We start from the raw sequence: 19,216 nt of genomic DNA, 5'->3' as shown, positions 1-19,216 counted from the left end.
TTAAGTTAAAAACTGAACTACAGCATCAGAGTGATTTAATGTGAAACAGTAGAAATTAAACAGCTAGCCAGTCAGGAATCTACAGTTCAGTTTCTTTCTCTAACATTAAAGAACCTGGCTGATCTTATAAAATAACAGTGAGAAGTATCAAATTAAAGGCTACATTACAATGCATTAATATGGGCACCAAATCCAATGAAATCACAGAAATCTAAAAAATTAATTTGCAAGTTAATCTGTAACTTTCCTAAACTAATTCTATTTAATGACTTAAATAGAAAATGGCTGTCCTTTACCGAATAAAAAGACACGTCAAGAACACATTAACTTTCCATATACATACTCATAAAGTACTCACCCGTCTACTAGCTGCTCTTTGAAAACTAATTACTCCAGAAATTTGGAACTGGAAAATACATTGCCCTTCTACTGGATGAAGTTAAGAGGGCTCTTTGAAGTTCACTTCTGAAAGCTCTTACATATTCTTCAGTGTGAAGTGAAGCATGAAAACCAATCTAGTTAAAAGGCAAGATCACATAAACTATGGAATAAGACCGATCTGAGTTTAATCTTAGCTTTCACACTCCTGAGTTGTGTGACTTTGGAGAAGTTGTTTAACTTCTTTAGGCTTTCTCCTCTTTCTCCATAAACAAAGCTGTTACAATGAAATTAGTCTGGCATGTAGAGGTCACTCAATATGAAAACTGCTATTATTATAAACTATGATCACACTAGAACTCCTTTCGAGTAATGTATATGACCTCAGGATCCTGCCCTAGACTCTACGAAAAAAAAAATGACAGAAGACAATATACATAGGCTGACACATGGTGACCCAAAGTTTCAACAAAAACAGACCTGCCAATAGTGCACTATGGACAGCAGCCAGGGACCACTTTGTCAGGTCCAACAGGCTGGCATGCTAACTCTTGGCATGCATGGTCGCTGGAAGCTACCCTATTTTGAATTTTTTTTTTTTAATTTTTACAGCAGTATTCCTCCCTGGTTCTATTTCTTCAATACTAGAACATACTCCCTTATTACAAGTCCAAAAGAACATACACGATAACTGCAGATTTGCATAATAAATTCATTTTTGTATTTAACACTCTCCTTTAATTCAGCAGATGTGGGGTTAATTAGAAAAAAAATTGGGAGCCAAGCACAGTGGCTCACACCTGTAATTCCAGCACTTTGGGAAGCCAAGGTGGGCAGACTGCTTGAGCTCAGGAATTCAAGACCAGCCTGGACAACAAAGTGAGACCCTGTCTCTACAAAATATGGAAAAAAATTAACCAGGTGTGGTGGTGTGTGCCTGCAGTCCCAGCTACTAGGGAGTCTGAAGTGGTTACCTTGAGCCAGAGAGGCAGAGTTTGTAGTAAGCTGAGGTTGCACCACTGCACTCCAGCCTGGTTGACAGAGCCAGAGCCTGTCTAAAAAAAAAAAAAAAAAAAGGAAAAGAAAAAAAAAGGGGGAGATAATATCCAACATCATGAAAGCTATATGACATTAAACATTGTATGACACACTGCCTACAGAACCCATCTCTGCAATGTACTGTAACAGTTAACTTTCTCCATAGCACTGATAATCTGAAATTACCACGTCTGTTTGTTTACTTGTTTACTGTCAGATTCCCCCCTGGAACATATGCTCTTTGAAGGCAGGAACCTTGTCTGTCAAGCACTTTCATATCCCTGACATAAAGCAGGTGCTCAGTGAGTATTTGCTAAATTCATTAACATCCTCAATGCATCACAGACTCCTGCCTAGAATCCACCCTCCAGCAAAAGTGGAGTACAAGTGGTATAAATACTTAAAATCTCAAAACACTTATTCACTCACTCACAAATTAGAGACGCCATATAATGTATTAAGAGGACAGACTCCAAAGCAGGAATGACTAAGGTCAAATCCTGGCTCCATCATTTGCTAGTTACGTGGATTTCAGGCAAGTTATTTAACTTCTCAGAACCTCAGTTTCCTCACATGTAAACTGGGGATAATAATAGTGTCTCAAAGGACTTCTGTGGGAATTAAGAGCTAAAAATTATAAATTACTGAGAAAAGTAACTTGCATATAGTAAAAATTATGTGGCCAGGTGCAGTGGCTCACACCTGTAATCCCAGCACTCTGGGAGGCCGAGGGGGAGGGATCACGAGATCAAGAGATCGAGACCATCCTGGCCAACATGGTGAAACCCCGTCTCTACTAAAAATACAAAAATTAGCTGGGCGTGGTGGCACGTGCCTGTAGTCCCAGCTACTCAGGAGGCTGAGGCAGCAGAATCGCTTGAACCCAGGAGGTAGAGGTTGCAATGAGCTGAGATTGTGCCACTGCACTCCAGCCTGGCAACAGAGCAAGACCATCTCAAAAAAAAAAAAAAAAAAAAGAATTATGTGTCAGCTCTTAATAATATTATCAGTATTATTTTTACCATTTCTTACCCCAAACCGGGAAGCAAGAAGGAGCTCTAGAGCTAAAGCTGCTCTCTATTCACACAAAACATTAAATTTTGCAATTCATAATCCCTCCTACAAATCCTTCTCTTGTTGCCCACCCTTCAGTATATACTCCTTCAAGAATGTCCTTGATGTACTAGCAAAGAATAAACAGAAAATAAAAAATCAAAACAGGCCAGGCATGGCGGCTCACACCTATAATCCTAACACTGTGGGAGGCCGAGGCAGGCGGATCACAAGGTCAGGAGTTCGAGACCAGCCTGGCCAACATGATGAAACCCCGTCCCTACTAAAAATACAAAAATCAGCTGGGCGTGGTAACACGCGCCTATAGTCCCAGCTACTCAGGAGGCTGAGGCAGGAGAATCCCTTGAACCTGGGAGGCGGAGGTTGCAGTGAGCCAAGATCACGCCACTGCACTCCAGCCTGGGTGACAGAGTGAGGCTCTGTCTCAAAAAAAAAAAAAAAAAATCAAAACAAAACAAAACTAGATTCAGGGAAATTCTATCCTCCAAATTTTTACAATCGATGTCACTGTTTTGAAATGTCAGAGTGAGTGCTTTTCTCCTCATTGTTCTTTGCCTTTTTATTTTTTATTTAGAGACAGGGTCTGGCTCTGTCACCCAGGCTAGACTGCAATGGCTCTATCATAGCTCACTGTAACCTCGACCTCCTGGTTCATGCTTGTAATTTGAAAGATTTGGGAGGCTGAGGCAGGAGGATCATTTGAGGCCATGAGTTTGAGACCAACCTAGGCAACACAGCAAGATCCGTCTTTAAAAAAAAAAATCCACAACAAAACAAAAACAAAAACAAACAGAAAAGGCTGGGCACGGTGGGTCACACCTGTAATCCCAGCACTTTGGTAGGCCACAGCGGGTGGATCCTCTGAGGTCAGGAGTTCAAGACCAAGTCTGACCAACATGGAGAAACCCCGTCACTACTAAAAATACAAAATTATCTGGATGTGGTGGCATGCGCCTGTAACTCCAGCTACTTGGGAGGCTGAGGCAGGAGAACCACTGGAACCCAGGTGGCAGAGGTTGCAGTGAGCCAAGATCCCGCCATTGCACTCCAGCCTGGGCAACAAGAGTGAAACTCCAGCTCAAAAAAAAAAAAAAAAACCAAAAATTACGTGTGGTGGCACACACCTCTAGTCCCAGCTACTCAGGAGACTGAGGCAGGAAGATCCGTTGAGCTCAGGAGTTTGGGGCTGCAGTGAGCTATGATCAGTCCACTGCACTCTAGCCTGGGCAACAGAGCTTATCTTAAATAAACAAATAAATAAAATTCCACAAGACTCCTACTATTAGTTTTATTTTGCAGAACATTCTATATGCAACTAAATTTGAGGTTTAACTAAAACCAGACATAGTGACAGACAATTGAAAGCACAGTAAAAGTAAAAGCCATATACAAGGACCACAATTTTGCCCACGTTTAGACCTAAAGCCCTACAAGTAAAATGTCACAAGAGCAAATGCCACCATATAACATCAAAACAGCCATATGAAGACCACTTTCACGTCTGTAGGCCCAGCTTATAGAAAGTTTTGCTCATCTGGTTAAAACAAATTCTATAAACAAAATTTTTAAATCTTGCACAAAAGCTTTCCTAGCTAGATCTCTATTGAGAAAACATTTACTATATGCACCATTTCATCCTGCATATCCAAAGAACTTAATTAATTGTTGACTGTGCTATATAAATCACAGAAAGAAGTGAGGTGAATGGCTGCTTATACCTCCTTTGCTCCTACCATGGCAACATCTTCATTATTTCATTTGAGTTTCACAATCTTATGAATTAGAAAAGATAACTTATTGATGAGGCAACAGAGAAAACTTACTGTGCATATCCTTCTGTCTTTGGACTCCTGTCCCTCAGTTTCTGCAGCAGCAATACTACTCTCTTGACTCTTCTCACCCCTAACTACCTCAGACTTACCAACAGAGTCACCACAATCAACTAAAAGCCACAGATACACTCAACCAAACAAAAACTGAAGAAAAGTTTCAAACGCTTAGGGAACAAATTTTTGAGTACCAACTAGGTGCAAATTTCACATCAGGTACTAGCAAAATTACAGGAGGTGGCATAAATTAATATGGTAAGTCTTCTATGTCAGAGGTTCAATTCCTCCATCTCTTATCTACAAGATCAGAGTCTCACAGGAAATGGAAGGAGAGATATTATATATCCATACAAAATAATATCTGGGAGGCATTTATTTCCAAAAAATTAGACTTGTCAACATTAAAGAGAATCCTCTCCTAAAACACCACATTTGTATGTTTAGAAAACATCAATGTAAGCTGTCAGCTTTCAAACAAATCCTTATTTGAAATATAAGTCTGTTACACTTGCATATTCCCCCTTGTTTCATTTTGTGAATTGTGCTAAAGTACTTGTCCGGGCCCCCCTCCACCTGCTTTTTCACAAACTTCAGCAGTGCCAAAATCAAAAGACCTGGTCTTTTACCCATGTACTAAAGGAAGTAGAAAATAACCTGAACACCTCTTTCCATATGAACTGTCCCAATCTCACACCACTAAAGTGCAACCACTGTCCACTAAGTCTGAAGCACTGACTCCCCCTGGGCAGCTTTCACAAAAATAAACATGCCCAGAGCCTACCTCCCAGATTACAATGCAGGCCTCAAATGTGGCCCATTCCTTAAGACTGAGTTGATTTAGCATCTGAGTGAAAATATTTTAACATTCTGATGTACAAATACAAAACCTGTTATTTATTTATTCATTCAACTAATACTTATTGAGTATCTACAATGTGCCAGGCAAGGTTCTAGGCACTGGAGATATGGCAATGAACAAGACTCAAGTCTGTGACCCGTGATAGCACTTGTATTCCACTGAGGAGACAAAAATAAGTCATGCAAGTAATACCATTTTAGGTGCAAATAAATGAAGAGGAAGGTGGATAAGGGGTTAGAGAGCGACTGGAGGGCAAAGTACACCTGTTTTAGATAGGCGAAGTCAGGGAAGGTCTCCGTAAAAAGGTAACATTTGAGCAGAGATCTGAATGATGAAGACCTGAGGAAGCAGAAGGAACTGCAAATTTAAGGCCCTGAGGTGTTATCTCTAATCCATGTTTGGCAAGGGATTACTATACATAAAACAGGCTTCCTAACGCCAAAGAACTTAATATAGAATTAAGACCTAACAATACAAGACAAAACCCAGGTGTCAAAATAAATGTTTCTAGCAATAATGCTATGAATTATATATCTCTCTATATAAAATACTACTACTATGGACTGGCTTAGACAGGGAAGGAGGCAAAACCTAACTATATCTGGATCTTAATGAATGAATATACTTCCAGTTCACAGAAGTGAGGAGGGAAGGAGTTTTTCCTCAGAGGCAAAAGAACAAACAGAAACACAGAACTGTAAAAGTAAAAAGACAAATCTAGAATATCAGGGTAATCTTGTTGAGCAAAATTTAAGAACATGAGGTTGAAAATGTAGGTCAGAATTAGGACTAGAATGTCTTTCTCCATTTTCATTTGGAAAATGCCTATTTATCTAAGACCAAGCTAAACATTTCGATTCCTTTATGAAGTATTCACTCCCACTCCCAAAGGCAATTGTTTCCTCTTCTGTGTTGGCACTCACCCTCTTCTGTTCATGTCTAAGGCTTAGAGATTACTTTTTCATCACAAAATCCACATTCTCCATCAACTGCTATCTCTTTTCAAACATAGTTCCTAACCCACAAGCAGCATCCAAAATATATCTGTTCAATCAACTAAAGAAAAATAAAATGGGATATAAGGTCTGCAAACTAGAAAACTCAACATAGTAAAGATGTCAATTCTCCCCGAACTGATCTACAGGTTTAATGTAATTCCTATCAAAATCCCAGCAAGGTATTTTGTGGATAAATGACTTATTTTAACATGTATATAGGTCAGGTGCACTGGCTCACACCTGTAATCCCAGCACTCTGGGGGGCCGAGGCAGGCAAATCACCTAAGGTCAGGAGTTCGAGACCAGCCTGGCCAACATGGCGAAACCCCATCTCTACTAAAAACACACAAAAAATGAGCTGGGCATCATGGCATGTGCCTGTAATCCCAGCTACTCGGGTAGCTGAGGCACAAGAATCGCTTGAGCCAGGGAGGCAGAGGGTGCGGTAAGCTGAGATCATACCACTGTACTCCAGCCTGGGTGATAAAGTGAGACCCTGTCTCAAGAAAAAAAAAAAAAAAAGAGAGAGAGAGGCGTAGGTCCTAGAATACCCAGAATTATCTTGACAAAGAAGAAACAAGTGAAAGCAATCACTCTACCTGATATCAAGGCTTACCACATAGGTACAGTATTTGATATAGTGTGGTACTGGTGAAGGAACAGACACAAACATCAGTGGAAGAGAACAGAGAACCCAGAAACAGATCCACCAAAATATGCCCAACTGACTGTGTTGGAACAACTGGAAATCCACAAATTAAAAAAAAAAAATTATAAAACCTCAAAATGAAACATTAACTTCAATGTAAAACATAAAACTATAAAATCTAAAAATATAGAAGAAAATATTTGGGATCTAGCACCAAAGTGACAAGTTCTTAGACTTGCAAGCACAATCCATAAAAGGAAAGATCGACATATCAGATCTCATCAAAATTAAAAACGTTCTGCAAAAGACCATTTCAAGAGGATGAAAAACTACAGACTGGGAGAAAATACCTGCAAACCACTTTTATGACAAAGCAGTAGTCTCTAGAATATATAATGAAATATCAAAACTAAACAGTAAAAAATACTAAATCCAATTAGAAAATGAGGAAAAAAACATGAACAAATGTTTCACCAATGATGATGTAAAGATAAGAAATAAACACATGAAAGAATGTTCAACATTATTAGCCACGAGGCAAATGCAAATTAAAATCACAAAGAGACACAACACCATCTATTAAAATGGATAAAATGAAAACCACTGAATGCTGGCAAGGATGCAAAGAAAGTTGATTCCTCATACAAGGCTAGTGGGAGTATAAAATACTACAACCACTTTGGGTAACAGTTTGGCAGTTTCTTACAAAAACTAAAGATGTAACTATTACGGGAACCAACAACTGTACTCTTCTTATACTCATACAAAACTCATACACAAATGTTCATAGCCTACCAGATGAAATGTTCATGTCCCTAACAGATGAAAGGTTAACAAACTGGTACATCCACACTATGAAATATAACTGAACAATAAAAAGGCAACAATTTTGATGACCTGACAGATAATTTATGCTCAGTGAAAAAAGCCAGCCCCAAAAGGTTATATACTGTATGTTTTATTTATATAACATTCTTGAAATGACAAAATTATAAAAATGGAGACCAGATTAGTGGTTGCCAGGAGTTAAGGAAAGGCAGAGAACAGAAGTGGGTGTGACTATAAAAGAGTAACATGAAAGATCTTTGTAGTGTGGACGCCGGGCACAGTGGCTCACACCTGTAATCCCAGCACTTTGGGAGGCCAAGGTGGGCAGATCACGAGGTCAGGAGATCGAGACCATACTGGCTAACACGGTGAAACCCCGTCTCCACTAAAAATACAAAAAATTAGCCAGGCGTGGTGGTGGCCACCTGTAGTCCCAGCTACTCGGGAGGCTGAGGCAGGAGAATGGTGTGAACCCGGGAGGCGGAGCTTGCAGTGAGCCGAGATCGCGCCACTGCACTCCCACCTGGGTGACAGAGTGAGACTCTGTCTCAAAAAAAAAAAAAAGAAAGATCTTTGTAGTGTGGAAATGTTCTGTATATTAACTGTATCAGTATCAATTTCCCAGTTGTGACACTGTTTGCAAGTTTATTACATATTACCATTTGGGGAAACTGGGTAAAGGGTTCACAGTATCACTATGTGCTATGTCAGAAGAATCGCTTGAGCCTAGGAGTTTCAGATCAGCCTGGGAAACACAGCAAGACCTCATCTATACAAAAAATTAAAAAATCAGCTGGACATGGTGGTACACACTTGAGGTCCTAGCTACTTGGGAGCCTGAGGAGAGAGGATGGCTTGAACCTGGGATGCTGAAGCTGCAGTGAGCCATGATAGTGCCACTGCACTACAGCCTGGGTGACAGAGGGAGACCCTATCTCAAAACAAAGAAACAAACAAAACAAACAAAAAGGATAGAAGGCAAAGAAGTCAATCTTAACAAGCAAAAAACATTTTTGGGGCCAGGTGAAGGGAAGAATAGGTTGACAGGTGAACTATTAGAGGGTCTTCCCTCCAAGTTCAAGTTCAATGTTAACTGGGTTGGAAGGTATAGGGACTACGAAATCATGAGAGGCTCAAATGGCTGAACTGGGAGCTTTAAAGGAATCAAGAACACTTGGATTATTACAGTTTGTGGGGAGCATGATTAAGAATCAACAAGAAGGGACACCACAGCTTCTTTTACAGTGAAAACTGCATCTCCCAGGTTTGCAAACTGTTCACTGGAACGAAGTCTCTTTCCTCCAAATTCCTTTTCAGAGAACTTTCTATTTTCTTTTTTTCACTCTATCGCCAGGCTGGAGTGCAGTGGCGTGATCTCGGCTCACTTCAACCTCCGCCTCCCAGGTTCAAGTGATTCTCCTGCCTCAGCCTCCCGAGTAGCTGGGACTACAGGCGCACGTCACCACGCCCAGCCCAGCTAATTTTTGTATTTTTAGTAGAGACAGGGTTTCACCATGTTGGCCAGGATGGTCTCGATCTCTTGACCTTGTGATCTGCCCGCCTCGGCCTCCCAAAGTGCTGGGATTGCAGGCGTGAGCCACCGTGCCTGGCCTGAAAACTTTCTTTCACAATAGCAATGAGCAAAACTGACAAAGTCTGCACCTTTGGTGCTTACATGCTAATGGAGAAGAAAGATGATACCAAAATATATATATAGGCATTTTACAAAATAGCTGACCAGTACACCTCAAGACTGTGAAATAAAGCTTATTTTTTTAAATCAAAAACAAAATAGCACCTCCTACTTGTCTTATTACATCTAAAGAGTTATTTTTACTTGCTAATTGTTAATGCTGTTTTATCTATAAAGTTGTAAAGTATTCACTAAAACTTAATTTTTCTAAAAATAAAGTTATTTTACAGCACCACAGTTTGGATATCTTGGTGAAATTCAGCATAATGGAACTTTATTTGTACAGTTATAATGAAATCTTAATAACAAGAGCAAAAATATTAGCATCTCTATCCTGCAGAAAAGGATAGAGATAATAACAGATCCAAACAGAAAATGTTTTACACACAAAAATTAGTGATAAAAGCAGATTTAGAATTCCAGATTCTCAATCGAAAAAGTGATTACTGCAATATTCATTTTTCTTCCCTCACACAAAGAATCTCTTTTTCTTCCTCCTATGTGAATAAGGGTGCTCTCTTGAACTGGAGACTTCCATGACTGGCTAATGTAAGAAGCAATGCCTATCTGTTTTCATTAACGTTTTAATTTTTCATAGAGCATCTCAGGAAGTCCACAGAGCTTGAATTTGTCAGGATACCTTCCTACACAGAAAAGTTACAAGCTTTCTGCATGTGAACTTCCCAATGCTGCACCAGCATTTATTTTGAGATGACATTCTTGGACTAAATTCATCATCAATGATGCCTAATAAAACACTTAATTACAAGCAACACACTCTTCTCTTACTAAACCAGATAAATGTACCAGTTAATTAATACTTAACTCCAATTCAACAAATATGTCCTGAATGATTGTGTCCAGTCACTGTAGAGGCACCAAGGATATAGTGATGAAAATGTAGCTCCAGCTCTTGTCCAGTAAACAGACAACTATGGAAAGGTCTAAAGAATTCTAAGATGCAGATTCATTCAGGGAGCCATAGCTCCAGAAGAGCACAAGAAGTCACCTAAATCAGTATGAAGACAGTCAAACTATCAAGGGAAAGCGAGGCACGGAGACCTGAAAGATAGCAGGTATCAGCCAGTTGAGAAGGGGACAGGGGAATATGTAACAGACTGACACAAATATTTACAGCCATTCACTTCAAAAAATACAATGAAATGATAATAAGAAGAATCCCCAAGAAAATAGAGAAAAATTTAGGCAGAAAACCTGGTAACTAACAGGCAAGTGCTAACCGACTTTACAGTTCAGCGAAAGATAAAACTGAAGCTGGCCATATGGAAGCTTGGAAAGAAGCTGCTTGTTACCAGTAAAACAAAGAGAAAGTCATGAAATAAACACACAGGCACCTTCAAAAGTGGATGTGTGGATAAATTCATCCTTGAAACTGTGCAACAGGCAAACAAGAATTTGCACATTTCTTTCCTTTCACCAAGAATAAAGACTACACTACCCCTTCCAGATACCGGACTCAATGACAATAGGCACAGCTGGTGGGGAGGAGGTAGGAATGAGAAAATGAATAGAGAGACTAAGTGAAATTTTACTTCCTAAACTGTGAGAATTCAGGTCCTTTCCTTCCCTGCTTGGCGACCCAAATGCTGGCAGTTTACACTCTTCTACAGACAAGAGAGTAAAAGATTCTTCTCTAAGAAATCTGACACTGACACACTCCCACACACCACCCCACCCTAAAGGACCTATGGATAATGACATCTAGAGATTTACCAATGAAATGGACCTACAGTGAAGCTCACAGTTTACAAGTCCTACTACCCATGTGTGGTAATTTCCCGTTTTTCATTTTAAACCTCATGTGACTTTTTGAAACTATGTACTTTGATAAAAGTTAAAGACAATGGCAGGTAAAAGCAACATGGAAAGGAAAAAGAAGTATCTAAGCAGATGATTTATTTCTTCTCATCTTACAATCATTTGTCTATAATAAATGAGTAAAAATAGAATTTTAAAACAAATCATTCTCAATCCTAATAAAAATACATGCCAAAATAGGGTTAAGTAAAAAGTACTCAACCTGTGTATCCATTAACATAGATGGCAACTCCACTAAAAATTGTAGATGAAGTCCCATCCTTCTGCATAGCAGCATCTGATCGAAACTGTTCCTCCAATTTCTGGACCTTGGCAGCCATATACCCACCCTAGAAGTAAAGAAAAGGTAAACCAATCACAAAGGTTACATTTTCTCCCCCCTTTTTTGAAAAAAAAATTATATTTTAAAAACTAAATAAATAAATGGACCTTATTCTGTGCTAGTGACCAGAACATAATGATGACCTCATAAACATAAACCATAAGGCAAGGCAATAAATAAAACAGGAAAGTTGGGCCGGGCACAGTGGCTCACACCTGTAATCCCAGCACTTTGGGAAGCTGAGGCAGGCGGATCACCTGAGATCAGGAGTTTGAGACCAGCTTGGCCAACATGGTGAAACCCCGTCTCTACTAAAAATACAAAAATTAACCGGGAGCAGTGCCAAGTGCCTGTAATCCCAGCTACTCGGGAGGCTGAGGCAGGAGAATTGCCTGAACCCAGGAGGTGGAGGTTGCAGTGAGGTGAGATGGCGCCACTGCACTCCAGCCTGGGTGACAGAGCAAGACTCCATCTCAAAAAAAAATTATAATAAATAAATATAAATAAATAAAACACATAGGTCAAAGAAGAATTTTCCCTCTATCAACTCAAGTTTTAATTTTATTACATTCTTATGATTATAAAAGTTACTTTTAAAAAAAGCTAAATCAATAATAATAATACTGGCTGGGCACAGTGGCTCACACCTGTGATCCCAGCACTTTGGGAGGCCGAGGTGGGCAGATCACCTGAGGTCAGGAGTTCGAGATCAGCCTGACCAACATGGTGAAACCTCGTCTCTACTAAAAATACAAAATTAGCCGGGCGTGGTGGTGCATGCCTGTAATCCCAGCTACTCAGGAGGCTGAGGCAGGAGAATCGCTTGAACCCAGAAGGTGGAGGTTGCAAACGAGCTGAGATCATGCTATTGCACCCCAGCCTGGACAACAAGAGCAAAACTGCATATCAAAACATAGTAATATCACAAAATATTGTTCGTATGTACACAATTGAGCAAGCTACACCAAAGTTTAAACCAATTACAAATTTGACAAGTGGTCTCAGAGCATATTTTATTTTATTTTTTTGACAGGGTCTTGCTGTTGTCGCCCAGGCTGGAGTGCAGTGGCACGATCTCAGCTCACTGCGAACTCCGCCTCCCAGGTTCAAGCAATTCTCCTGCCTCAGTTCCCAAGTAGCTGGGATTATAGGTGCTCACCACTATGCCCAGCTAATTTTTGTATTTTTAATAGAGACGGGATTTCACCATGTTGGCCAGGATGGTTTCCAACTCCTGACCTCAGGTGATCCACCTGCCTGAGCCTCCCAAAGTGCTGGGATTACAGGTGTGAGCCACCACGCCCAACCTCAGAGCATATTTTAGACTGGCTTCCACTATCTCCCACATACAGAGGGCTTAAAATGAATTATTTCAGGTAAAAATGAGGCAACTGGATAAACCAGTGTAGTCCTCCCTACACATGGAAAAGAATACGATGAATGCTCCAGTGGCTAAATTCTGGATCTAATCAATCTATTTGATAGTAATATTAACTTTCATTAGATAACATCCACCTCACAATAAATATTAAAAAATAATTTTTTTTGCTAAACATCTTGACAGATGTAGGGATTCAACTATACTTTTCCTGAACTTTGATATAATTAAGCTTGATTTCAATTATTAGGTCTTTAAATTAAAGGTGTAGGTGGCTAGAAGTACATGATGTTTTTTTCCCAAAATGGAAATGACTGCATTATTTTTGCTGATTATTAAAATATTATATGCTCACTATGAAGTTTCTTTTCAGAAAATACAGGAAATATGGGGAAGAAAATTAAAACTGGTATAATCCTATTCATTAAAACTTTGGGGTGTTGTTTTCAAAGCTTATTTCCATAACTCAGAGCACAGAGGTTTTACAAACATATAATCATACAAAATATTTCTTTGTAACACATTGTTTTAGTCAAGGTTATCCTTCCAGGTTGAGATATATAAAGCTGAATAATGACTGTACAGTGCTCCACTATACACAGATAACTTATTTGACCAATCCCTTATTATTGGATATTTATGTGTTTTCCTGTTTTTCAGTATTATTAGCAATGCTGCAATAAAATCATCATATAGTAAATTATTGTGCACTAGGCGTATTTATTTCCTCAGGGTAAAATTCCTGAGAGTAAAGTTTAGGGGATAAAGTTTATAAACATCATAAGGCTTTCAATACACTGTGAAAACTCAAAGATTTGGTGTCTAAAGTAATTTACAATTTAGAAAACAACTTAAACCACATTATAATAGAAGAATGAAAAATAACTAGACAGTTCGATATAATTATTTTTACTCTTTTAAAACACACCCATGTTTCCCAGCCATCATTTTCAGCTCGCTTCCTCCATCCACCTCGCCTCATGGTGGAGCTTCTGTATTGGGGAGGAAAAAAAAATGTCAATTTTATAACATCATGTATTCCTAAATGATATTTTATTTCAATATCAAGAAAATGAGAAATTAAATTCAAATGTCCAACTGATGAAAGTCAAGAATACAATATTAAGTAAACTTTTTCTGAAGTTCTCCATTCTCCAGCTTTACAAGTGAAATTTGTCTATAAAACACCCTCCTACACATGTTTAAATTGTAACTCTTATATTTAAAATTCAATAGAAAAATATCTTTATGCATTCCTGAGCACCAATCCTAACATTCACTTACATAAAACACCAAATCCAACTAACATGGCCATGCTTACTTTACTTGTTACCATTATATAAGACAATCTAACAAAATATTTCCCTTCATGAGTTGTCCTATAGTGTGGCTTTTAAACTCTGTCTTTGCTATTAATAATACTGGACACTTAAGAGTTCAGTCATAGCCTGATTCACATATTCTGCCAAAGCCCTAGAAGAAGTCAATTAAAAATGATGCAGAAAAGATTATCATTGATAATAAACTATAATAGTAAATCTGTCATTCTCCTTAAGGCAACACTTACTTAACTAACTATACTACAAAACCACCAGGATGACCAAATGATGGCTCACATTAAGTGGCAGCTGGCTCAGTGGCTAGCAAAATATATAATTCATAAAAAGAGGCTAAATGAAACCCCTTGTAAAGTCAAAGCCTTTTAACACAAACAGCTACATTTTGGGCTATGACTACATTTATTCTTAACAAAATTAATATGACTTCTATTAAGATAATTTTCTTCTAGTAACTATATACATGTGTATCAAATGGTTACCATATGAAGCCTTATATATTATCCACGTCAAATCAGCTGATATGATCTATGAGAATTTTTTACTTAACAACACCTTAAACCATGACACTTTACCCCACACACATTAGTAGATAATTTCTTTCTTTTTATTTATTATTTTTTTTGAGACGGAGTCTCGCTCTGTTGCCCAGGCTGGAGTGCAGTGGCGCAATCTCGGCTCATTGCAAGCTCCGCCTCCCGGGTTCACACCATTCTCCTGCCTCAGACTCCTGAGTAGCTGGGACTACAGGTGCCTGCCACCACGCCCGGCTATTTTTTTTTTTTTTTTTTTTGTATTTTTAGTAGAGACGGCATTTCACCATGTTAGCCAGGATGGTCTCCATCTCCTGACCTCGTGATCCGCCCGCCTCTGCCTCCCAAAGTGCTGGGATTACAGGCGTAAGCCACCGCGCCCGGCCTCTTTTTTTTGAGACAAAGTCTTGCTCTGTCACCCAGGCTGAAGTGCAGTGGCACGATCTCGGCTCACAACCACCTCCGCCTCCCGGGTTCAAGTGATTCTCCTGCCTCAGCCTCCTGAGTACCTGGCTATTTTTGTATTTTTAGTAGAGATGGGGTTTCACCATGTTGGCCAGGCTGGTCTTGAACCTCTGACCTCAGGTGATCTGCCCGCCTATGCCTCCCAAAGTGCTAGGATTACAGGCATGAGCCACCATGCCTGGCCAGCAGATATTTTCTTATGAATATTTTTATTCTTAGCATACTGCAGGATTTGGTTTTTGTTTGTTGGCATTTATAACAATTTGAATTTTTACTGTCACCCTTAAAAGATGCCTAAAAGACATGCAGAAGTGTTGTCAAAAGGTTAAGTCCCAACAGAGAGACAAGATAATACAAACGTTTTAGGGGCATGTGCAAGGTGCTCCGAGAAAAGGTGGTAAACTGATTAACCCTGAGGAGAGATTTCTTTTTTAAGTCTGATGAAGGTAGGAGGAGCATGAATACCCAATGTGCTCATTATCAAGTCCCAGAAGTACCACATGCTCTGTTAAATATTTCTCCTGTTTTCAAGAGGCTCACTTTGTCCAGTCCCAACAGACTTCAGCCCTTAAAGGAAATCTGGGAGATACATTAACACACAGCACTGGACTACATGTAAACTGAATCCATACACCTGCTGGAACAAGTAAAGAGTTTGGGAGTTCTGGCCATTATACACTAAAAACACATACCCCGATAATTAAAGGCAGCTATTAAACTGTTAAATAAAGGTAAATAAAGGAGTAAAGTGTATTTTAATACATTTGGTGGCCCAATCATTTAAGAGATCCAGTTGCGTAACGTCTGTTGTATACCTACTGCACAAGGCCAATAAGAAAATTCCTTAATGATGGTTTAATGAGGCTAGAAGCATGAAACACAGTTATAATACAAAAACAAAAATTAAAAAAAAAAAACAGCTATTAAGGGTTCTTTCCCCCAACTCCAAAGTAACAAAACTATTCCAGACAAATGTTTAAAACTTTAAAAGGAAAAGGAAAGAATGAAGGACTGAAAATTTTAGCTTCGTCATTTCCAATAACTTGACTCATGAACAACAAACTCCTATTGATCCAGAAATCAAACAGTCAAAAATTACTAGCCAACATTCCAAAGAGGACAAAAATCTTCAGAGATCTGCCACCCCACCTCTCTTCCCCAAACCAGATTATTTTTCCCTCTGAGAACATCTGGCAATCCTAGAAGAGTGGCTGGGAGACTGGGCAAAGTTTCTGACAAACAGTGCTAGGAGAGAAAAAGTAGAGTCCAAGGGTCTTCCAAGGATACAGCTTGCCGCAATTGCTATCAGAACCCTATGAGTAACAAGAAACTGGAAGTAGACAGACCAAACTTTGCAGAAACTGTATTCATTATTTCAATCTCTGAAAACAGATTAAGGTGATCATGGGCCAGGCGTGGGGGCTCACCCCTGTAATCCCAGCACTTTGGGAGGCCGAGGTGGGTGGATCACCTGAAGACAGGAGTTGGAGACCAGTCTGGCCAACATGGTGAAATCCTGTGTCTATTAAAAATACAAAAAGATTGCTGGGCACGATGGCTCACGCCTATAATCCCAGCACTTTGGGAGGCCGAGGTGGACAGATCATGTGAGGCGGGGAGTTCGAGACCAGCCTGACCAACATGGAGAAACCCTGTCTCTACTAAAAATAAAAAATTAGCCGGGCATGGTGGCGCATGCCTGTAATCCCAGCTACTCGGAAGGCTGAGGCAGGAGAATCGCTTGAACCTGGGAGGCGGAGGTTGCGGTGAGCCGAGATTGCACCATTGGACTCCAGCCTGGGCAACAAGAGCGAAACTCCATCTCAAAAAAAAAAAAGAAAGAAAGAAAAATTAGCCAGGCATGGGGGCTGTTTCTGCTAATCAGCAGGGATCTTCGAAAAAGAGACTCCGCCAATGCCTCTGTAATCACATCCAGGGAAAAGTTCTCCACACTAAGATGACTGATTTGCTTCTTTAAATAGGACTTTCCCTAGAACGGAGGAGGGCATTTAATCAGGATACCACTACTTGACAGAAATATCCTTCAGAAATAACACACTCCCTCTGTTTTTATCCTGTTCCAAGCAACCTCCTGAATTACAATGTGTCCTCTTGACTAAACCTACTCACTAAGAAGTGACTGCCCTGTATTGACAAACCATCCAATTATCAAGCTAGACTTGTAAACAAAAATTGCCTTCTAGTTTTCAGAGGAACTCTTGCAGACCAGGCTCCCAATTTAATTCCACATAACTTGATGACCTTGAGGAATGTGATAACAGTTTCTGAAACTGTGATTCACAACCTAAAATAACCTGCCAATCTCTCCTTATCCAGTAACTTTAACAGGGCAGCCAATTACTGTGTTTCAAAAAATTAGTTTAAAAAACGGATGAAGAGTGAATACATGAATGCAAAAGTACCCTTACCCTTAACAGTTAGGGTACACCTTCAATAAACATTAACTACTGTTATAGTAATCTACTCTGCCAGTCTACAGAGTGAAAATCGAGTGAGACTACACATGTGGAAACCCTTTGAAAACTATAACACAGAGAACATCATTATTTTAAGTCAGTTATCCATGGTCTACAACATAATGATAACAGTAGACTAGATACGGACTCAAATCCCAATTCTACGACTGCCTAACAATGTGATTTGGAGTGAGTCTAACAGCACTGAGCCTAACATTTCTTCATCTATAAAACAAGAAAGTTCGACTGCAGAATAATCTTTGTGGGGCCATGACTGGATGAAGGGTGGATATGGTGGGGAGAAGAAAAAAGTTGGGGGTAAAAACAGCAAGCAAGCAAGGTTCCAGTCTCTAAACCCACCTTCAATTTTAGCAGCCATGCTTTTTTTTCCCCCGTAAGTTTTAGGTTTAGGGTCTGAACAAGATTGTTCTTGAAGAAAAAGCACGACAACTTGAAAAAGACTGATAACTAAGAGTAATGAACTAAAAACTAAGTACAAAATTTCTTGGTTCTTTTCTGTTTCCATATGTGACTCTGTAAGACAGTCACATGTGGAAATCTCCCAACCCTCGAAAGGTTCACAAGCTAAAACTCACCTACGAGCTAAAACTCAAGTAATCAAATTATAAAGACCAACTGAATTACAGGCTGTCAATACAGCCATGTCCAGTCCCCAGTGCTAACATGCAGTAACAACTAGCCAGGTGAGGTAAGGTTAAGGCAAATGGGAGAGCAGCTCTGTCTATGAGGAGCCCAGGGATCCTGAATGCCTACACAAGACTTCCTCTTTCCATTCTCTCAATAGGGATGTTCAAAACTCTATCAAGAGTCTCATCAAGGACATGCTTATTTAAAAATATAACAAGACTACTTATGCATGCATTTTTCCTAATGTTTTATCTTTTGCTGGAACACACTACTATCAGTTCATTCTAAACTTTATTCTGCTTTCTTTTTACTATAGTTATTGGTAGATTTTACTATCTACCCCGAGAATTATGTTTATCACCAGGAACATTCATTTTCATGTAAAAATGATATTTCCTAGCACTTTGGGGGGCCGAGGCGGGCAGATCACGAGGTCAGGAGATCGAGACCATACTGGCTAAAACGGTGAAACCCCGTCTCTACTAAAAATACAAAAAATTAGCCAGGCATGGTGGCGGGCGCCTGTAGTCCCAGCTACGCGGGAGGCTGAGGCAGGAGAATGGCGTGAACCCGGGAGGTGGAGCTTGCAGTGAGCCGAGATCGGGCCACTGTACTCCAGCCAGGGCAACAGAGCAAGACTCCATCTCAAAAAAAAAAAAAAAAAAAGATATTTCATCTATTTACAAAATAATTACTAACATTACAAGGTTCTAAACAGTTCATCACACACTAGAAAAACTTCCACTACATATCCACAAAATGTTCAAATGTTCAGTGTTAATCTGATGGTTACATATCTGTAACTCTAAAGTCTGTTGATTAACTAATGAAATTCATTTTGAGTGGCTTTTAATCCGTCTTTATTAATACA

The 19,216-nt window shown here is 39.5% G+C and overlaps 1 protein-coding gene across 6 annotated transcripts in view; it reads right to left on the bottom strand.

Moving 5' to 3' along the window:
- The window catches only part of REV1 (REV1 DNA directed polymerase), an 89,502-nt gene that overhangs the window by 50,564 nt on the left and 19,722 nt on the right, over positions 1 to 19,216 (bottom strand). For 3 of the 6 annotated variants that reach the window (XM_003805400.4, XM_008970912.4, XM_034953665.3), the window contains 2 exons: positions 13,814 to 13,877; positions 11,388 to 11,514 (listed from right to left, as the gene is read on the bottom strand). The exons of 1 other annotated variant lie outside the window; for it this stretch is intronic. In XM_003805400.4, the coding sequence (XP_003805448.1) occupies positions 11,388 to 11,514; positions 13,814 to 13,867 (181 nt within the window). In that variant the 5' untranslated portion in view covers positions 13,868 to 13,877. Of the gene's footprint in view, positions 1 to 358; positions 516 to 11,387; positions 11,516 to 13,813; positions 13,878 to 19,216 lie in introns of those variants that run through there. 2 more of the 6 variants (XM_008970918.5, XM_055107608.2) reach the window with 2 other exon arrangements.

The sequence above is a fragment of the Pan paniscus genome, chromosome 12, assembly GCF_029289425.2.
Source record: "Pan paniscus chromosome 12, NHGRI_mPanPan1-v2.0_pri, whole genome shotgun sequence".
Lineage (NCBI taxonomy): Eukaryota > Metazoa > Chordata > Mammalia > Primates > Hominidae > Pan > Pan paniscus.
The sequence above is the reverse complement of the archived record's forward strand: the minus strand, read 5'-3'. Positions and strand labels throughout refer to the sequence as shown.